General features: G+C 47.6%; 1 protein-coding gene across 3 annotated transcripts in view; it reads left to right on the top strand.

Annotated features, from left to right (window-relative positions):
- COL6A3 (collagen type VI alpha 3 chain) overlaps positions 1-7,265 on the top strand; it is a 63,626-nt gene extending 56,361 nt beyond the window's left edge. For all 3 annotated transcript variants that reach the window (XM_074872525.1, XM_074872524.1, XM_074872523.1), the window contains 4 exons: positions 1,014-1,193; positions 1,305-1,358; positions 6,025-6,195; positions 6,403-7,265. In XM_074872525.1, the coding sequence (XP_074728626.1) occupies positions 1,014-1,193; positions 1,305-1,358; positions 6,025-6,195; positions 6,403-6,443 (446 nt within the window). In that variant the 3' untranslated portion in view covers positions 6,444-7,265. The remainder of the gene's footprint in view (positions 1-1,013; positions 1,194-1,304; positions 1,359-6,024; positions 6,196-6,402) is intronic.
- Positions 7,266-17,887: the final 10,622 nt, after the last annotated feature.

Raw genomic sequence — 17,887 nt, 5'->3', positions numbered from 1 at the left:
CACTTCTGCCTTGCTGCATGTCTCATCATCCCACCCTTCCCATGCATTCCCACTCGTTTGGTCCATCTCCCTGGCACTGACATCCCCTCTGAAGCCTTCACCTGGCTTGTCCCCACCAGGTGACATGCACCCCCACGGCTTTGTTTAACCCCTTGTGTGCCAGCCCATTGGAAACAAGGTGTGTAAGCTTGTGTAGGTCTGCCCGGAGGAAAATGGATGTGCTGCGTGCTCACTCTGCGCTTCAACGCAGACCGCTCAATCTCAGCTCCTCTTGTTGACCCACTTGCAGCAAATGTCTCTGCCCGAGGATTTATGGCAGCTGGTAATCTGCGGGAAACATTCCCCGAGGATGCTAATCCAAATTTTTTCAACAGGCTAAAGACATTAAACAGGGCAGGGGATTTGGGATGGGTTGTTTAGCTGAGTCTTCTCTAGTTCTCTGTGCAACGGGAGAGATCCATGCGTAAATCTTCCGATGGACCTCAGAGGAAGCCCCAGATTCTGCCCTCCTTATTGAGGCAAAGCAGCTGCTAGCACGGATAGCCTATCTTTCTAATAAAAGCTCTAGGATTTGTACCTAAATTATCGTTTCTGGGCAGGAAAGGAACATATGTTTAAATCCTCATCAAGCCTTAAAGTCTACCAGGTGCGGCTTGCCTTTAGAGATAAAATAAACACACTTAGGGATTAAAAGTTACTGCCAAGACAAATAGCTTTGAAAATAGATGGGGGGAGTTGTGTGGTGGCCCAATCCTGCGTGCACCAATGGGGAGTAAGGGGCTCCCACCACCTTGGTCCAGGGACTTGGGGCTTGGATGCATGATGAAATCAAGAGCAGGGAGAGGCAATGTGGAGGCTGGGGAAGGTTTGCATTCATCAAGAGAAATCACATGACAAGGAAATGCCAGCAGTCCTGTACCCGGCTTTTTTTCTTTTTTCTTTTCAATCTCTTTGCTTTTTCAGCTTTTAACCCTTTCAGATGCGACTTAACCTTTGCACCTTTTGAAATGCAGATTGGCCAGACCCTTGCTTGCTGGACTTTGACATGGGCATGCAGTGCAAGGACTATCAGATTGTGTGGTTCTTTGACTACAAAAACAAGATCTGCAGCCAGGGTTGGTATGGTGGCTGTGGTGGTAATGCCAATAGATTTGAGGCCGAAGCTGAGTGCATTAGCAAATGCTTAAAAACATGTAAGTACCAGGTGGGGATTGATCCTTTTGTGTTTTATCATATTGTCAAATAACGTTTGGATTGGAGAGAAAACATCATGTAAATCCAAACCCATACTCTTTTTCCTCCAGCAGCAGCTGAGAAAGCCATGCAGCAGCCACCCCTTGAGAAAAGACTACCATCAGGTAACGCCCCCCAAAATTAATAATCACAAACCAATGCAAATCCATTATTTCACCGTCATCATTTCATAGCATGCATCCAAGCTTTTCCAATACAAGATCACCAGCAGTATAGACTTGGTTTTCATTTGCTCCTTGACATGACCATGCCCTGCCATCTGCTTTGCATGAGCAAGTCACCTTGCATGCGTGTTGCCACATCAGGACATGTGTTTGCATGACTTGAGTGCAAACCACAGTTACATGGCAAAATCATGCACTGGATTTCACGAAAAGAGCGGGATTGCTTAAATGGAGCTTGGCGTGGTCCCAAAGAGGTTTCTATTATCGCCGTGTGACTAGTCAATGCCACCACTCAGCGGAGCGCCTTTGCTAAGATGCAAAGAATTGCAAACGTTTCACTGTCTGTAGCCAAAACACTTGATGGAAAATTACTCCACGGGGCTTGAGGCTTGGGCACAGATGTTCTCCTTGTGCGCCGAAAGATAAAAATCAAAGTTGAGGGAGGAGTCCACAGGAAAAGGGCAATGACCTCCTCTCCTCAAGTGGTTTCTGAGATTTAAAGGGTTGTGGTTGCAAACCTCTCCAAGACCTGGAAGGAAGTAGAAATTTGCGACCACCTGTGTTGGCTCAGCAAGGGGTTGGGATGGGAACCTGACCCCAGCAAAACCTTGCTACCATAGCAGCTTACCCCTTCTAGTGGTGTTTCGGGGCCCTTTGCAGAGATGGGAGGGAAACCTAGGAGTAAAGAAAGCTCTGGTACCTAATGGCAGGGCTTTAATCCTCTTAGGGGCATGACAGGGTTTGAAAAGGAAAATTAAGGACCCCTCCCACCCTTCTGATTTTCTTAGGTGTATTTTAGACTCCTTTTGTGTGACTTTTTTGTCACTCACAGCGGTACAGCCCAAGTCCAGCTGTGGGTGCCCCTGCAGTAACATGCAGATAAGAGAGTAGGAGGCCACCACCAGCCATGGAGATGCCTGGGACAGCAGCTGCTTGCAAAAGGAGATTGCAAGGTGTTTCTGGGCCGCAGATGGGCATCATGGACAAACATCCATTGGTTGCAGTTTGAGGACTTCTCAGCCAGAAGAAGCAGCCTATGGCTTGTGCAGAAACCTGTAGCTTCAATCTAGAGCAGGATTTCATCTTCACAGAACAGGGAAGCCTCTCTGATGTGTTTTTCTCCAGAGGGAACGTGTTTCTGCTAGCCTCATCCCATAGACCAGCCCCTTCTGATGATTGTCACATGCCTTGATGGTGTTTCCAGCAACTGTTGTTCAGGCTAAAGTGATATTTCATGAACTTGGCGCCGTTCTGCCCTGGGCAGATAGTCAAGAAAAGCAACCGAGGGGCCCTGGAGGGACACTCATGTCTCTGCCCGCCCTGCTCTATTCACCACTTTATTCTCTTTTTGTCTTCTGCAAAACCAGAGCTTGAATCCACCGTGGAAAACTAGACACCAGAGTTCACGTGCAGCTCAGCTTTTAAAATGCTGGGTGTTGGGTCAGGCTTTTAGTTCAGACCATACCAGGTACCAGAGTCAGGTGCAACACTGAGAAATGAGCTGGTTTCCCAAATCTTAGGGCTCTTTAGCTGCAAAAACGTGCACCAGACCCACCTCCCATTTGAAGCCTTATAAATGCTGTGGTAACCTTTAATTATTGAATTTATATATATATATATATATATATATATATATTTTTTTTTTTTTTAACCATGACAAAATTGACTGTAAGTGCAACTGAGGAGCCCAGGCACATTTTTTCCACAGGATGAATTAAACCCCTGGCTCACAGTGGCTGTCCCCACCTTTTGAACCTGCCAGAGACAGCCATGGCTTAAAAATCACATTTTAGTTCTTGATCTCCATCAATTCTTTGAAATTTCTGGATAAGATTTTGTTTTATTTATTGTGTTTTGGGCTTGGGATTGTTGATGGGGGGGAGGTTTTGGTTAACATGTCATCCAGTGGTTCAGCTGAAGGAGTTACTATATGTTTTTTGATGGTTCTCTGAAACCGGAGAGTAGCACAAGCCCACATGGTGTGAATATTAGGGCAGGCAAACTGAAGATTACAGTTCAAGTGAATTTTCAGCAGCTTTCCTGAAGCCAGATCTGCCTCTAAAGTGGTGGTTGAATTTCCCTGTGCTTCTGCTGATCCTGAAGGCTGCTTCCACCCTCAGAGGGGATGAAGGGGGGGAAAGCTGGGCTACCTGGACCCCGTGTTACAAAGGAAAATTGTATTATACCTCCTATCAGATGAATGTTTTGATTGCTGGTTGGATTCCCAAAAGGGTGTACGGGGTTTGTGGTAGAGTCATTCTCTCATCTGCTGGCTTTCAGTGTTTTGGAAGTCATGGAAGAAGGGAGGTGGACTTTGAAAAAAAATAAAATCTGAATATAAAAAGGCAAAGAGCCTGCCAAAGTCATGGGGAAGCTTTTGGCTGTAGGAGCCCAAAAGCAAAGCTGAATTGGAAGCTCAATATTCATTTCAAATTCCAAGGAGAAATGGAGATTAAAAAAGAAATCCTGCTTCAAAAAGCTGCATTTAGAACAGGGCAGAAGCATCCCTTCAGACACGTCTCCTCTCTCAGAAGGGACGTATTCTCAGTTCCTCCTATCTAAACAGTAAACTCACCGCTCAAGTCAACCACCCAATCTTCATCATGACCGCAGCGTGGACCACTTGAGTCTGACCCCTTTGACCACAGTGTTGTTCTGGCAGTGAACTGTTCAGTTGCTCATGACACGGAGGGACTCCTGTGCACAGAGAAAAAGGGGAAAATGCAATTAAAATGAATGGGCAGAAAGAGTATAGATGTTTGGCAGGGTCTACTCAGAAGCATGGCTGTGGCTGGGGTGCAAGGTCCGTGACACTGGTGTGGGCATTTCCATGTCAATCCCGGGAGCATCCGGCCTCACTGCAGCGTTCCTGGGCTCTGGGCAGCTGCCAGCACCAGCTGCAATTTCCTTTAAAGTAAACCCGCTGCCGGGGTTTTCTTATTGCTAGGGTCCATTGCCAGACCTACTTTCTAGTCGGGATTTCAGGGATAATCTTCTGCACCCTTCTTCCCGTTAAAACTTCAGAGGGCTTTAGTATGCTTTTGCTTTCATCAGGCCCCAAAGAATCTTGCTGGCAAACCCACCTTTTTATATATTCACCCTATATCTATATATTCTTTCCTATACTCATTCATAGGTATGTTGGGGCTCTGTTTCTGATAGGACAGAGCCCTGGTAAGATCTCTCAGCCCCTTGCACTTGTGGCCAATTACTTTTTCTTACTGCTTGGGACAGGCAGAATCATAGGAAAGTGAATATAAAATTATTTTTTACCAGCATTGAGTTCTCAATCTCACAAAATCCTGCCTTCATGTGAGTGGTCTAAGGATCAGAGCTAGTTCAGGTACCTTTGCTGTTACCAAAGAGCTATTTCTGGGGGCCCTGTGTGATTACAAGGGCACTGCAGAAGGCTTGGGGCTGTTAACCACCATTTCAGAGAAGTCCTTTAAGTGGCTTGATTTCTGGCACCTAGTTTACAAAAGGCATGATCCTGAGACAAGATTCAGAGGATGACTTCAAGACCTGAATTTCACCGGCAGTCATTGCTGGTATAATCTGTATACATTGATTTAGCTTTGCTTTCGGAAAAAAAAAGAAGGTAGAGGACTTTTTTTTTTTTTCTTCTTCTTCTTAATTAAAAAAGGGGTTCTGGTTGCAAATATCCCTCTTGTAAGAGGAACTCCACCCATCAGACTCCCCCTCACCCCATTCATTTTTTGGTGCTGGCTGTTTTACTGATTTACTTGTTTGACTGTTGACTTATGATTTTTACTCATGCCCAAAGCTGGACACCAGCACCTTGAAGCCATACTGCTGATAAGTAGCAGCGATGAGCGTGATACCAGAAATTCTTGGGATCTGCCTGACTTAGAGCTATGGTAACAAGGCTTTTCCAGGACGAGCCGTGATGGCTGATGGTTACGCTGTGCTGAGCAGAGGTGGCACGAGCTGCTTCTGCATCCCTGCAGGGATGCCTTGTTTGTGACTTGATGGTAAATTAGTGGCTAATATCAGATTTTTTTACTTTATTTTTTAAAATGTATTTGGCAATTTAATTTCAACACATCCAAATACTTTGTTATTTTGCTCTCTGCTCACCCAGCAAGGGATGTAGGATGCCACAGGGCAGTGTGTGGTAGGTCCAGGAGCATCTTCAGAATAGAAGATTTCTCTCTTTGAGGGAGGCCAGTATTTTTAATGGGAAAATGACTGTGCCAATACTTTTTCACTTGCAGCCCAGCCAGTTCTCTCCCAGTTTTGAGACATGACAACTCATTTCCTGCAAATTCAGGGGTTTCGCAGACAACCGCTGCCGTGCAGCACTCTTCCTTCATCTCAGCATCGCTCCATGGAGGCATGACAGCAACATGGCCGAGGGCTTATGGCTCAGGGCTGGTGACCTCCAAAGAAAGACCTTCTCTTTGTAGACTAATGATGGAATTAAGTCACAGGAGACATGCAAAGTCTATCCTGTGGTTGCCCTTTCTCAGCTTGTATGCCTGCCCTGCTCACAGGCATTTCTCTGCCATGCAAATACATTCAGAGAAGCTGTGTTTCACCCAGGAGAGCTATTGCTGACTCTTCTTGCTCCTGCTTTTATCTGCAGTCACGGATATCTGCCGGTTGCAAAAAGATGAGGGGACCTGCAGGAACTTTGTGCTGAAATGGTACTACGACCCCGAGACCAAGAGCTGTGCCCGGTTCTGGTACGGCGGCTGCGGAGGCAACGAGAACAGATTTAACACGCAGAAAGAATGTGAAAAAGTTTGTGTCCCTGGTAAGCAGCATATGCGTGGCTGGCGAAGGGGGCAGCCAGGTCCCTGACATTTCCAATCTGATGCATGGCCGTAGTGAGCTTGCTTGGGGTTCTCTGGCCTCCATAGCAAGTCCTGGCAAGGAACTCCATTTATCCTCCCTCAGTATCCTGCACAGCTTCCCATGCATGAAATAACCTCATTTATTTTTCTCTATCAAATCTATTTAGGTAACATCAACCCTGGTGTGGTGACGACGATAGGGACATAGAGCCAGCGACCTGTCAACATATACCTCTGAGACAGCCAGGAGCATCAGCCGTTGCCACCTTACCCCTATAGAAGCTAAGGGTATAGACTACCTTGCACTGTACTATTTCATGCTTTTAACTTCCAAGCAAACCTTGAAGAAAGTGTTTTGCTGCATGACCTATCAATATGGTGCTAAACTGTTTGTGGACTGAGTGCTACGTGTGTCCAGGTTATATTGTATAGCTTCAACATTACCAAATATTTACCTAATTGCAGATTGTTATTGTCTCTCAACACGTCTCTAAATTACCCTTTCTTTCTGATTCCGGCAGTCCGCCTATCTAAGGCACCGTAAAAATGAGACAAAAAAAAATCATAATAATTTCACTGCAACTGTTACATGCTTGCTTTTATCATTTTCATAACTGAGCATAACTTTACAGGGGAAGCCTTCGTGTAAGAGAGTAGCTAATTCTGATAAACAAGTGGTTCAATTTTTCATTCTTCCTTTTTAATTTTTTTTTTATTTTTTTCTCCTTCTGCTGGATTAGATTTCAAACTAGATCTCTTGTATGCATTTGTAACATATGTGGCCAACTGAACTAGCAAGGAAAAGGAAGCAAGTTTTCCAAATGCAAATGCACTGCTGGGACCAAGGCCTCAGTTAACAAATTTTTAAATTGTGGTGTAGGATGCCTCTGGCATTCTTCTGATGTTGTATGTTTTATAAAATACAAAGCAAAGCAATTTGGGGAGGGGGTGCGGCGGGTGGGAGGGGGATTTTATTTTTATTGTGGATTCTGTGTCAGGAAGTCTATACAAAGAACTTTTAAATAAAGTCTAATGGAGGTTTTGAGAAACTCATGTTTTTGTCTTTGTAAAAGCCATAGTGAGCATCAGTGGAGTAATTTTCCAGGGTCTGGAAACCATTTCTTTGGAGGGAAATCCCAGTGATCCTTAAAGAGAGGATGGATGTAGTATGGATATTTGGGGGGACATCACTGAGATGCTGCTGGTAACCTGGAATTTTCCAGATTGGAAAAAGGTGGGAACTGAGATATCTCAGTTGTGAAATCTCCATCCTGGAAGAATTTAAACTCAGCTGGACACGGCCCTGAGCAACTTGGCCTCAGCTGGCCCTGCCTTGAGCAGTGTGTTGGACCAGAGGCATCTGGAGGTCCCTTCCAACCTGCATGGCTCAATGACTCCATGGGCACGTCTGGGTGTCTCCTTCGCTGTCCATAGCCATGATGATTTTTACCCCAGGGTATTCCTGGCCTTATCGGAGCTCACCCAAGGAAGCTAAGATTCACAGAAACAATGTATGTTTCCCTGCCACTCCAAGATGTCCCCCTAAAAGTATGAGGCAGATGAACTTGACCTCCCCCTTCCAGGGCACAGGGCAGCGCTGGGCTGTGGGCCTGAGATCCTAAATTTCCCCAAATCTGAGTTGTGGTCTGCAGGTGGGGGTTGGTAACACCTCCCATGGCCCAGTGGAGGTGCTGAGAAGGAAGACGTGAGCCTTGCAGGCACACACCATGGCCAGGGCAGCTGAATGCCAAACCAGAGCAGGTCCACAGGGGAGAGGGCATCTACTCACTTCTGGAGAACAGGGTTGTATTGGTTAAATCTTGGAAAGGAGGTCAAAGTTACAATTTAGGGCTTATCCAGTGTCTTCCTCCATGGGTCAGGGTTGGAATGTCACGAGAAGGTGACCTGGTGCTCACCTGCCCCACACTTCAGGGTACCACTTTCTGAAGCACTTCAGGTGGGTCTCCAAGGACCATGACATGAGAGACTCCATGTGTATTGTACACGATGGCTTTGAAAACAGCCCTCCCTACAGGACAATTTGCCTTCCACAACACCATTTACAAGACTAAATTAAGCTGGCCAGGCACCTCGGGTTCCCCATTCAATGCTGCACACAATTCACAGGGGTCCAAGAGCCTCATCTTGACATGTCCAGATGAGTGGGGCTGCAGATTCAGAATCACAGAATCATCTGGGTTGGAAAAGACCTTGAAGATCATCCAGTCCAACCATTAACCTAACACTGACTGTTCTCAACTCCACCAGATCCCTAAACTCTATGTCAGCCCGTTGTGGTAGGGACGCTCTGGGCTTTGTCCCCGTGAGCATTTACATCTTTAGGTGTCCCAACTTTTATGCCATTCCTGGCACATGGAGCGGCCCAGATCCCAAAATTTCCTGTCAGCACCAAGCCACTTGCATAGAGCTCGGGGACGGCAGGCATGCTGCTCAACTGGGGACAGGCCGAGCCCTGGCAGCTGCACTTGGGAAGCTGCGCTGTTTATTTGGCACCTTCTCTGAGCACATCACATGGGCTTCATTAAAAAAGAGGGGAATGGGTAATCTTTTTTTTATTTATTATTATAATTGGCTCTTGCAATGGCTGCGCCCAGCTGTGAGCGCTCCGGAGGACAGAGCAGCCTGCTCTGCATTTTACTGTGCCCAGGGGCATGTCGAAGACCCCCTTTTTTGCTCTCTCGGGGTATAAAAGTTGCAGCTGGGTTAAAGCGACCTACGAATCATCCTTCCTTCTGGCCTCCCACCCCTCTGGAGCATGGGAGAGGTTTTCCCAATGCTGGTGCTGCCTCTGTTTCCCAGTAAAGCTGCTGTCAATGGACTGTGCAGCACTCAGGGATGTGAAGGTGCAGCATGCCGGGGGAGCAGGCAGCTTGGGAGGGGGCCCCCCCATCCCCTCCCATCCTTGGGGCTGCCGGGCATTGCAATCGCCTCTCCCGAGCCTTTTAAGGAAGCACGTTACGCCCCGGGCCCCCGGCCAGCGGCCACGCGGGGTTACACATGGAAGTCATCTGCAGCTGGGAGCGCATCTGCCAGCGTGGCTGCGGGACCAGACCAGGAGTAAAAATAGCTCATCCCAGCCCGGCAGAGCCCCGAGCAGTGCAGTTCGCTCCTGGCTGCCGATGGTTAGCCCTCACATCCACACCCCGCTGCTTTTGGGGTAGCCTTCACCATTTATTAGCTGCAGATTTGGCTGGCATCCCCCTGGTTGCCAAGCCCCCCATGTTAGGGGAGGGGGCTGATCCCCTAATGTGTGTTTTTTGCAGACAAATTAGCTCTGGCTAAACTGTTCCCATCCCCTTGTGAAACCCTTTCGTAGCAGCATCCTAAAATAAATATAGGCACTGTGTTGATGAACTCAAGACAGATGTGATGGATGTACGTCCTATAATGCAGAGGACACAGTCCTTTAAGCAGGGCATCTTATGCAGACATCCCATCTAAATCTCCTGCAGCAAAACTGACTATGACTTTGCTTTGAAAGGTACAGTGTCAGTCTTCCACCCCTGCCTGAGAGTGAGACAGCAAAGAAAGAAAAGCTGGACTCAAGCCTAGCATTTCCCCATAAACTGAGGATATGTTGTGAAATAAAGGAGCTTCACTGGAAGCAAAGTCCCCTGGTGAAGACCCATTCTGTGGTCTAATGCTGTTTACAAAGTCTCCATTTTTTGGTCTGAGCACCGAGCAAGCTGCTGGAGGACATGTCCCATGGTTGGGCTGATGCTCTCAAACCCTTGGGCTGTGGTCTGAAAAGGACTTGTGTACCTTAAAGCCTGCTTTCTTGATGCACATCAGCCTAATAAAAGATACTATCACTCCCTATAACCTGCATCTCTCATTGCCAGACCACTACAGCTACATTACTTCTACTAATGACCAAGTCATCTTGTAAAAATGTTCAGCATCAGTGGAGAGGGTAACCTGTCATCCTCCTCCTACTCTGGCCTGCTCATATCTTCTGGATAGGCTTGGCCACATGCTTTACCATAACTCACCTGTGGGAGTCATGCCCTGAGGCACCCCAAAGCAACGCTAGGAAGGTCTGAGCGTTGATATAGACAGTACAGGTGGGATATGGTTGCCTACATCTAGGCGTGATGTGTCATTTCAGAAACCCTTGGGCACCAGTTACACGGTGCATGTGGGAGCTCCTTAATCTCTACCATGTCTTCCAATCCCATGCAGATATTATCGACCACCATTGAGCATCTTGACTTGAAGTAGGGGCTTGCATTTAGGCAACCAGGACCCACTCCTAAACTGAGGTGTGGTAGGATTTTGTGACTTCCTCTGGGAAACCTTACTGTGAAATACTCCATGAGGACAGTCACTGGTCCCTCTGCTGACTGGGACAGAATTAGCATTAGAACTTGAAGACAAAGCATTAAATGAAAGACCTGCTTGGACTTTATGTGGGTCTCCAAGGCAGGGTCAACCCAACCTACATGAGCCCTGCAAAGGTTTGTCTAACCTGTTTCCAGAAAACTCAAGATTTAGGGCAATACTGTAGTTTCCATAAGGGGTAATAGTGGACAGTCCCTGGGACAAACTATTACATGGCTTTTGCAATAGACAGTCTCAAATCTCACTTGCTCTAACTGAAACCCAGAGGGTTTTGGATGAACATGCTGCCCTTGGATGCAAGTGAGCTACAAGTCGGATGGCGAAAACCACAGTGTTCAACACCAGAGCAGAGACATAACCTTTTATGATACGAATGGTATCATAAAAATGAAGAGTACGACACTTAGCATTGCAGCCAGACCCTTACATTTAGGATAGCACCGGCATTTAATGCTTGGTTAGGATCTCTTAATGCTGTAGCTTTGCATTTAATCATAGCCTTCTTGAGAAACCTTTACAAGGAGAGGCAAAGTGGCTCTGACACATTTTATTAGCCAGTATTAAATTTATTACATCAGTAAAAGAAGCCAGTCTAAAAGTACATAGATGTACACATGTACCTGCCTAGCTTCTTTCAGTTAAAGCAGGTTTTCCAGCAACACCACGCCAAAGCAATGGCCTACTCCATGAGTGTTGACATTGCAAGGTCAAGAGTTTAAGGAAAAGGATGTCTTCCCCACTGGGTGTTCCGGGAAATTAGGACCGTATCCAAGTGCTTCAGCATAGATGCAGATAAACTTGGAAGCAGCTGAGCCTGGGGTAAAGGATCTTCAGATAACTGGGACATAAGTGTGAGCATTTCCTCGGCCATGGGTCTTCTGTGTGGCCATCACCCTTCCCTTTGTCCCTTCCTGCTTCAGCCTCCTGCTTGTGAGATGAAGTAATACATCTCCCAACCCTAAACCATTAAACCTCTCCGTAACAAGGAGATGATAATCTAAGATAAGGGGATTTGGAAGATGCTAGATTTTGTAGGTGCTCATTTGCTTTCTGCCTATGTGTTACAGCCCCTGCACGCCCATAAGCTCTTTGGGGCAGGGTGGTTGCTCCCGGAGAGCACCATCTTGCAGGGAGCTCACCGCAAGCAAGCACCATTCCCATGAGCTGAGCTGACCGCTCAGCTGCTGGCGTGCCTGCCACTGAGACCAGCATCCTGGATGGCTTTAAATCCTGAGATAATTTTAAACCCATGATAATTTCTCAGCCAGAGCCCCAGTCCAGCAGCCGGGGACTGCTCACAAAATGGCAGCAGGCAGCTTGCTGGAAGTGCAGCCTTTGTGAAAGCAAAACCCACGGCTAAATTGGATGTGTCAGGGTAAACAGCCCCAGCAAATAGCTGGGACTGCGCTCCAGCTGCGGAATGATTTACGAGATGGCAGGAGCGGGTCTTTTCTTCGGTTAAACAGAGCAGATCCGAACCAGATGTCTAACCTTTATCTCGATTGCTGCAGAGACGGAGAAGCAGACAGGGGAGAGAGAAAGACATTCGAGTTTCCATTAGCTGCCGCTCCGCTGTCTTCCAAAGTCAGCTCATAAAGAAAAATGAACACCATCAGCCAGGAAACTTTGCTTTGGTGAACTATATGTTTTGTTTCAACCTTCGCTGCTATAGTGACAACGCCGAAATAGAAGTGCAGCCGGTTGTGATGATCTCACCGTATTAAAATCTGATATTATAAAGATATAATCTGGGCAGCTGATTGAAGATTTGCACATAGGCATGGCTGGGGGCTCCAGGAAAATGGGGCTGGGGAAGGGCAAGTACAGGGGGAATGAGGGCAGGAGGATGAGGCACCCATCTTTTGGGACTTTTCCCACCCAGTGACCAAGTGAGACAAGTGGAAGAAAGGTGTGGGAGAGCGACGGGCTCTGTCCGGTGTTCCCAGGGAAGGGGGGACTTTCGGCCACCCGTGATGAAAAGCTTTTGGGAAGGCTGTGCCAAGGAGGGACCACACTGCGTGGTTTCACAGCTTGGTGTAAGCAGTGGGGCTTTCCAAACCAAGAGAACTGAAGCAGGCACTCTCCTAGCTCAGTGACTAGACAGGCAGGGAAATACCCTGGGAATAACATCCAGCTCTCGAACCCATCAAAACCAGCTTCCAAACCTGCGATGAAAGCATGCCAGCGTGCTGCTGGGAATCTCATCTGAGATGTGAGTGTCTCAATTTTAGGATATCCTAGTAGGTAAAGGCCAAATAAGCTGCCACTCTTGAAAAAGGTAGAAATTATCTAAGTGTGTATGCAATTAACATATCTGGCTTATAAATGAGATCTGCAAGATTGTGAGCGTGGTCAATGAACTGAAGTGGAACTACAAGGCCTGAAAAAAAGTTGCTAGGGATGAAAGCAGTAGTTTGTTATTTCTAAAATACTTGTCTAGCTTTCCAGCAGTGATTAATTCTGCAGATGGGGAGGTTGCGTTGGAGGTTAATGAAAAAAAATGAGCATTTCGTTAGATTGACTGGAATATTGCAGAGGGCATGACACAGCCTGCTTTGGAAATAACCGGACCGCTGTGGCTGCTATCCTCCAGCATACGTGCTTCAGGCCCCCCTGCCCGGCTCGCTCCTTCTTCCCTACTCCAGCCCTTAGAGCATCTTTGTATTTACTGATGGTTTAACCGCTGCGCACGTAAATCTCGGCTGACAGCATTACCACTTACTGTCTAGCAACTAAAAATTTAAACAAGTGCCATTTGGAAAAGAAAGTTAAATACGCTCACTCACTGCTCACACTTTTTTCCCCGGAAATCTGGCAATTTTTGTGGCAAGAATGGTTTTCTGAGTAAAAGATGATCAATGGTTTAAGAGACGTTTTGCAGCAGGATGATTAAATAGAGAGAGCCTGACATTTCCCATTAACCCACAGCTCTGCTGCTCTCACAGCATTGCATTTTGCCCTGGTTCATTTTTTTTTTAAGGCTGCTAGAAATGAGAAATGATTTTGGAAAAGCCAGTGAGCTTGACCACCCACTCCTGCCCTGGGTGCTGGCATCACTACAGGGCTCAGCAGGAGAAATGTCCAGCTCCCTGGACTCCTGGGCTGGCAGCGCTCAGAGCTATGCAGGGATAGATTTTGGATGGACTGGCTGACAGTTTGACACACAGCAAAAAGTTGCCAGATTCTGAAGCTGTTTCCAAAATAATTACTCAAAATCCCCACCAACCCTGGTTGCGTTTAAGACTCCTTTGTTTTCTCTGTGCCTTCTTGCGCTGTGTGCCCCATCCCTCTTCCTTGGGATGCAGACCATGGGCAAAAAGCTCTGCATTGCCCTCAGTGCCACCCCAGCAATGGATGCAGGTGGTCCCACACTGGCTCCTTACTGAGCTTAGATATTTTTTTTAATGCTATTTCTCCCCCAGAATGGAAGAAGCTATGGCACAAAGGCAGAGGGGCACCTCCAGAGCAGCCTGCAAGCTGCACTCCGTCTTCATTCCTAAAAGCCTGCCGATGCAGAGCAGGTTGTAGGTGTCAATCTGGGACTAAAAGCAGCAAACTGTCCAAAGGGGAACCTAAAAGTGCAAATGTTACCCTAAAAAACTTCAGTGGACAAACCCACAATGTCTCTGAGAACAGTAACAGCTCGTTACACGGTGGTATAACACAGACTAAGTGCAGCTTGGAAACCTCAGAGCTTGTTGTAGATGTATTAGGTGATATCTGCATATTGCCTGTCATCTTAGGAAACGTGCTAATTCTTGTAATTCTTTTCCCAGGAAAGACTATTTCTTGAAATAGGCCAAGTCAGAGCATCCTCACAATGCAGCCCAAAGAGGCCCTTTTCACCCACTTCCCAGCAGGACAGGGTGGATTAGCTGGATTTAGCAGCCAAGTGCCTTGTTACTGCTAGAAAAATATCTGCTGTTTGGAAGACCTTATCAAGCTCTGAAGTGCTTGGTATTAAAGCCAGCTTAGTCCTGAATGTGGGAGGTGAGTGAGGAAGCCAGGCATCATGCCTGCATGGACTCAGGGATGGGGTTAACCCCAGATTAAAGATCCTGACTTGAGGGTTACCTCCCATTTTTAGTGCTTTTTCCTCAATCTGACCAAAACTGTATTTGCCCCAGTTTTTGGCCTCCAACACAGGCCAGCCCCAGCTGCCTTGGGAAGGGGTGTAAGCATAGGGAAACGGATGGCGACCCTTCCCACGTTGGGCTTGCAGCACCCCACAGCTTCAGGAGCCAGTGACCATCACCTGCACATCTGCACTTAACACCCCAGAAGGTGTTTTTCCCCCAGTTAGGTGCCATTCAATAGGTTTTTTTAATCCCTCTAAGGCATCCTCGGTTCATTCGACCTGCTCCACCCGGAGCCCCCAGTCTGAGACCTCAGTTTTGGCCACAGACATCTGAGCATCGCTCGATTAGGAAGCCGCGCACTGAAAATGGCATCTCGTTTCCAGCCCTCTTCCTCTGTCGCTGCAACAGGCAGCTGCTAGAATACTGCCTCCTTTTTTTAATTTTATTTTTGGGAATAAAAAGGCATTTTTGTTTGTAGTCCAGAGCCAAATTCATTGCAAAAGAGCAGGCTGTACTCTGGTCAGCCCTGTGCATTCATCCCTACAGCTGTGTTCCATCGTGGGGCTGTCTAATGCTGGTGGTCACGTAAAGATGGGGAGGAGAACATCCCCTCTTGCAAATTTTCTTTGACAGCCTGTCCCTGTAACTGGTAAGCTCAGCTCTCTTCCACAGGGGCTCAAGGATTTACCCAATCAGTGTTGTGCTGATCCACAGGCGTCCATGTCCCCAGTTATTCTCCTCGTAGACGTGGACTCAAACCTTTTTCCAGGTGGGTTTCCCTATGCAGGGGCCTCTCTTGAGTTGGGTCCTCATCCTGAGTCAGTTTGCAAACCCTCCAGCGCTAGCCTGGGGTGCTGCATGACCTGCAGCTGCGTGTCCCACTGAGCTCCTCCAGGCATGCAAACGGCTGCATGTGATGAGTTTCCCAGCCTCAGCAGCAGCATGTGAGAAGCTGGCACAAGGGGTGGCCACCGTGCACTGCCAAAATCCACTACTACCTCCCAACGAGCTTTCATCATGCCTTTGCTCCCTTGGCATTTTTCAGCCACACATGGAAATCACCTGAATGTTTGGAAGCTGGGGAGAGCATCTCCTGCTGACCACACTGTGCACTGCAGGGAGAGGTCCAAGACCCATTTGCAAACCCCCAACCTGCCAGAGGCACAGAAGTAGCTACGAAAACTCGATACAGCAGCAAATGCTTGAGTCTACCTGCAGTTCTGGTTTACCATCGGTTGAATAACCCTTTTGCAGGTGCAGACTAGAGAGGATGAATAGAAAGGATTTGTTTCTGCAGAAAAGGCATCTTCTAAACTGCTGCCTCCTTCTTCCCCAGCCCCAGCTCTGTACGTGTCTGTCTGCACCAGAAATCTCAGGAATTTCCACTGCACGGCTCTCAGGAAATCTCTGCATTTTTCACAGACGTGTCTACAAAGGGACACCGATTGCACAAGATGGTCTGAGCGCTGGGGAAGGGAGAGCCCAGAAAAGGAAAAAAGACAAAAATCCCAAGAAACAACTTTGCTCGGAAAAAGCAGTCAGAATTTTGAAGCACATCCAGACCACTGCTCTGGAAATCAAGCTGAAAAATCTTGTGACATCAGGCTCTCTCAAGAGGTCGCTGCTATTTCCCAGCTGTAAAGCCCTGGGAATGTTTCTAGTGGCCCATGGTGGACTTTGGAAGCGGTGGAAAGACGATGCTGTGGTGCCCAAGCAGCGCCTTGCAGCGAGCTTCCCATTGAACTCCATCGCAAGACTCTGGCAGCTGAGTGTTGGAGAGCACGAAACACAAATAATTCTCCATCGGTCATCAATTTGCTCTGAACATGCACAGGGTTGGACAGAGAAGGAGAGGGCATCTTCCAGGCTTCAAAGAGCTCCCAACGCATGGGAACAACAGGGAATTACATTTCTTAGAGTATTTTGAAATAAAACCAGAGCAGGTTTGTATTGCACAGAGATAAGGATAGCAGGCAGGTCATGCAGACAGGGAGCAAGAGATCCAGGAGAGAGATGGTCAAGTGAAAAGAGGGCTGAGGAGGTGCTTTCTTTGCTTTTTTTATGTACTGTGTATCACTACATCTGTGCCTGAGGCAATCTCCTTCTCACTCAAAAGAGTTCAATTTGCATTTTTTAAAACAAGCACACATTTATTCCAGGAAGTGTTGCTGGAAGTTTATGGATACATTGGAAAGCCACTTGCAAATGGATTGAGCTAGTTATCCCAAGGGAGATGGTGCAATCACAAATCTGTCACTGATCCCCTAGGAATAAGACCCAGTTGCTTTATTTTGGGGGTTGCCAACAGAGAAGAAAAAAAAAACGTTAAAATGTATGAGAGATTTGTCCAGCCTGTTCAGCAGCTGGAGGATGATGGATATGCCACGAATGGACACGAATGATAGGATGGAAATGGAGGAAAACACAATCAGCCAAGAAAGCAATAAGCCTGGACTCCAAAGGATGTCCAGCTTTTATGGTGTACATCACATCCCCCTACAAGCCATTACACTGTTGCCTAATCCCCCTGCTCCTGGGAGATGCTCTGCACTTCCTACAAACTGCTGGGACCCCTTATTGCCTGCTGCTGTCCCTGGAAATCATGGTGGCTGGGCCACCTCAGACCTTGGTGGCCAGGAGATCTTCAGTGTAAGAAGCTGCCCAACATCTCCTGATTTTTTTTTTTTTTAAATTTTTGTCTTTGCGAAGGGATGCTTATTTGCAAAGTTAAAAGGCAGCTTATAGAGGAGTGAACACTTTTGCAAACAGCCAGGGCAGTCCCAGCACACCAGAGCCATTCACTTCCCCAGGGTCCCCCCTGCTCACCCCTCAGTCAGCCCACCCACCCCTCTCTCCAGCAGCTGCCATCACTTCCCCGTGCTGGCGAGTTCATGCCATCCTGTTGCCATCAGCCTGGCAAGAACTGGGGGGGTGTTACATCTCGCTCAACACCCTCCCACATTTTTTTACCTCCTTTCAATGGTGTGGGCTTGAGCCAGATCCCAGGGCCCATCACCCCAGCCTCGGGGCAGCCAGCCCCACTCCCCTCTGCGGGGTGCAGTGATGCTTTACTCCTGCGCTCCTCCACCCAGCAGTCAGGACCAACCCAAGCTCAGACCCCATCAGACTTTTGCAACCCCTTCCCAGCCCCAACAACAAAATGAGCACTTGGCTGTCTGGATCTGCCCCTCGCCTGCCCCAGCTCTGATGG

This window comes from Strix uralensis, chromosome 6, assembly GCF_047716275.1.
Source record: "Strix uralensis isolate ZFMK-TIS-50842 chromosome 6, bStrUra1, whole genome shotgun sequence".
Lineage (NCBI taxonomy): Eukaryota > Metazoa > Chordata > Aves > Strigiformes > Strigidae > Strix > Strix uralensis.
Note: the sequence above shows the minus strand (reverse complement) of the source record. Positions and strands in the feature narration are given on the sequence as shown.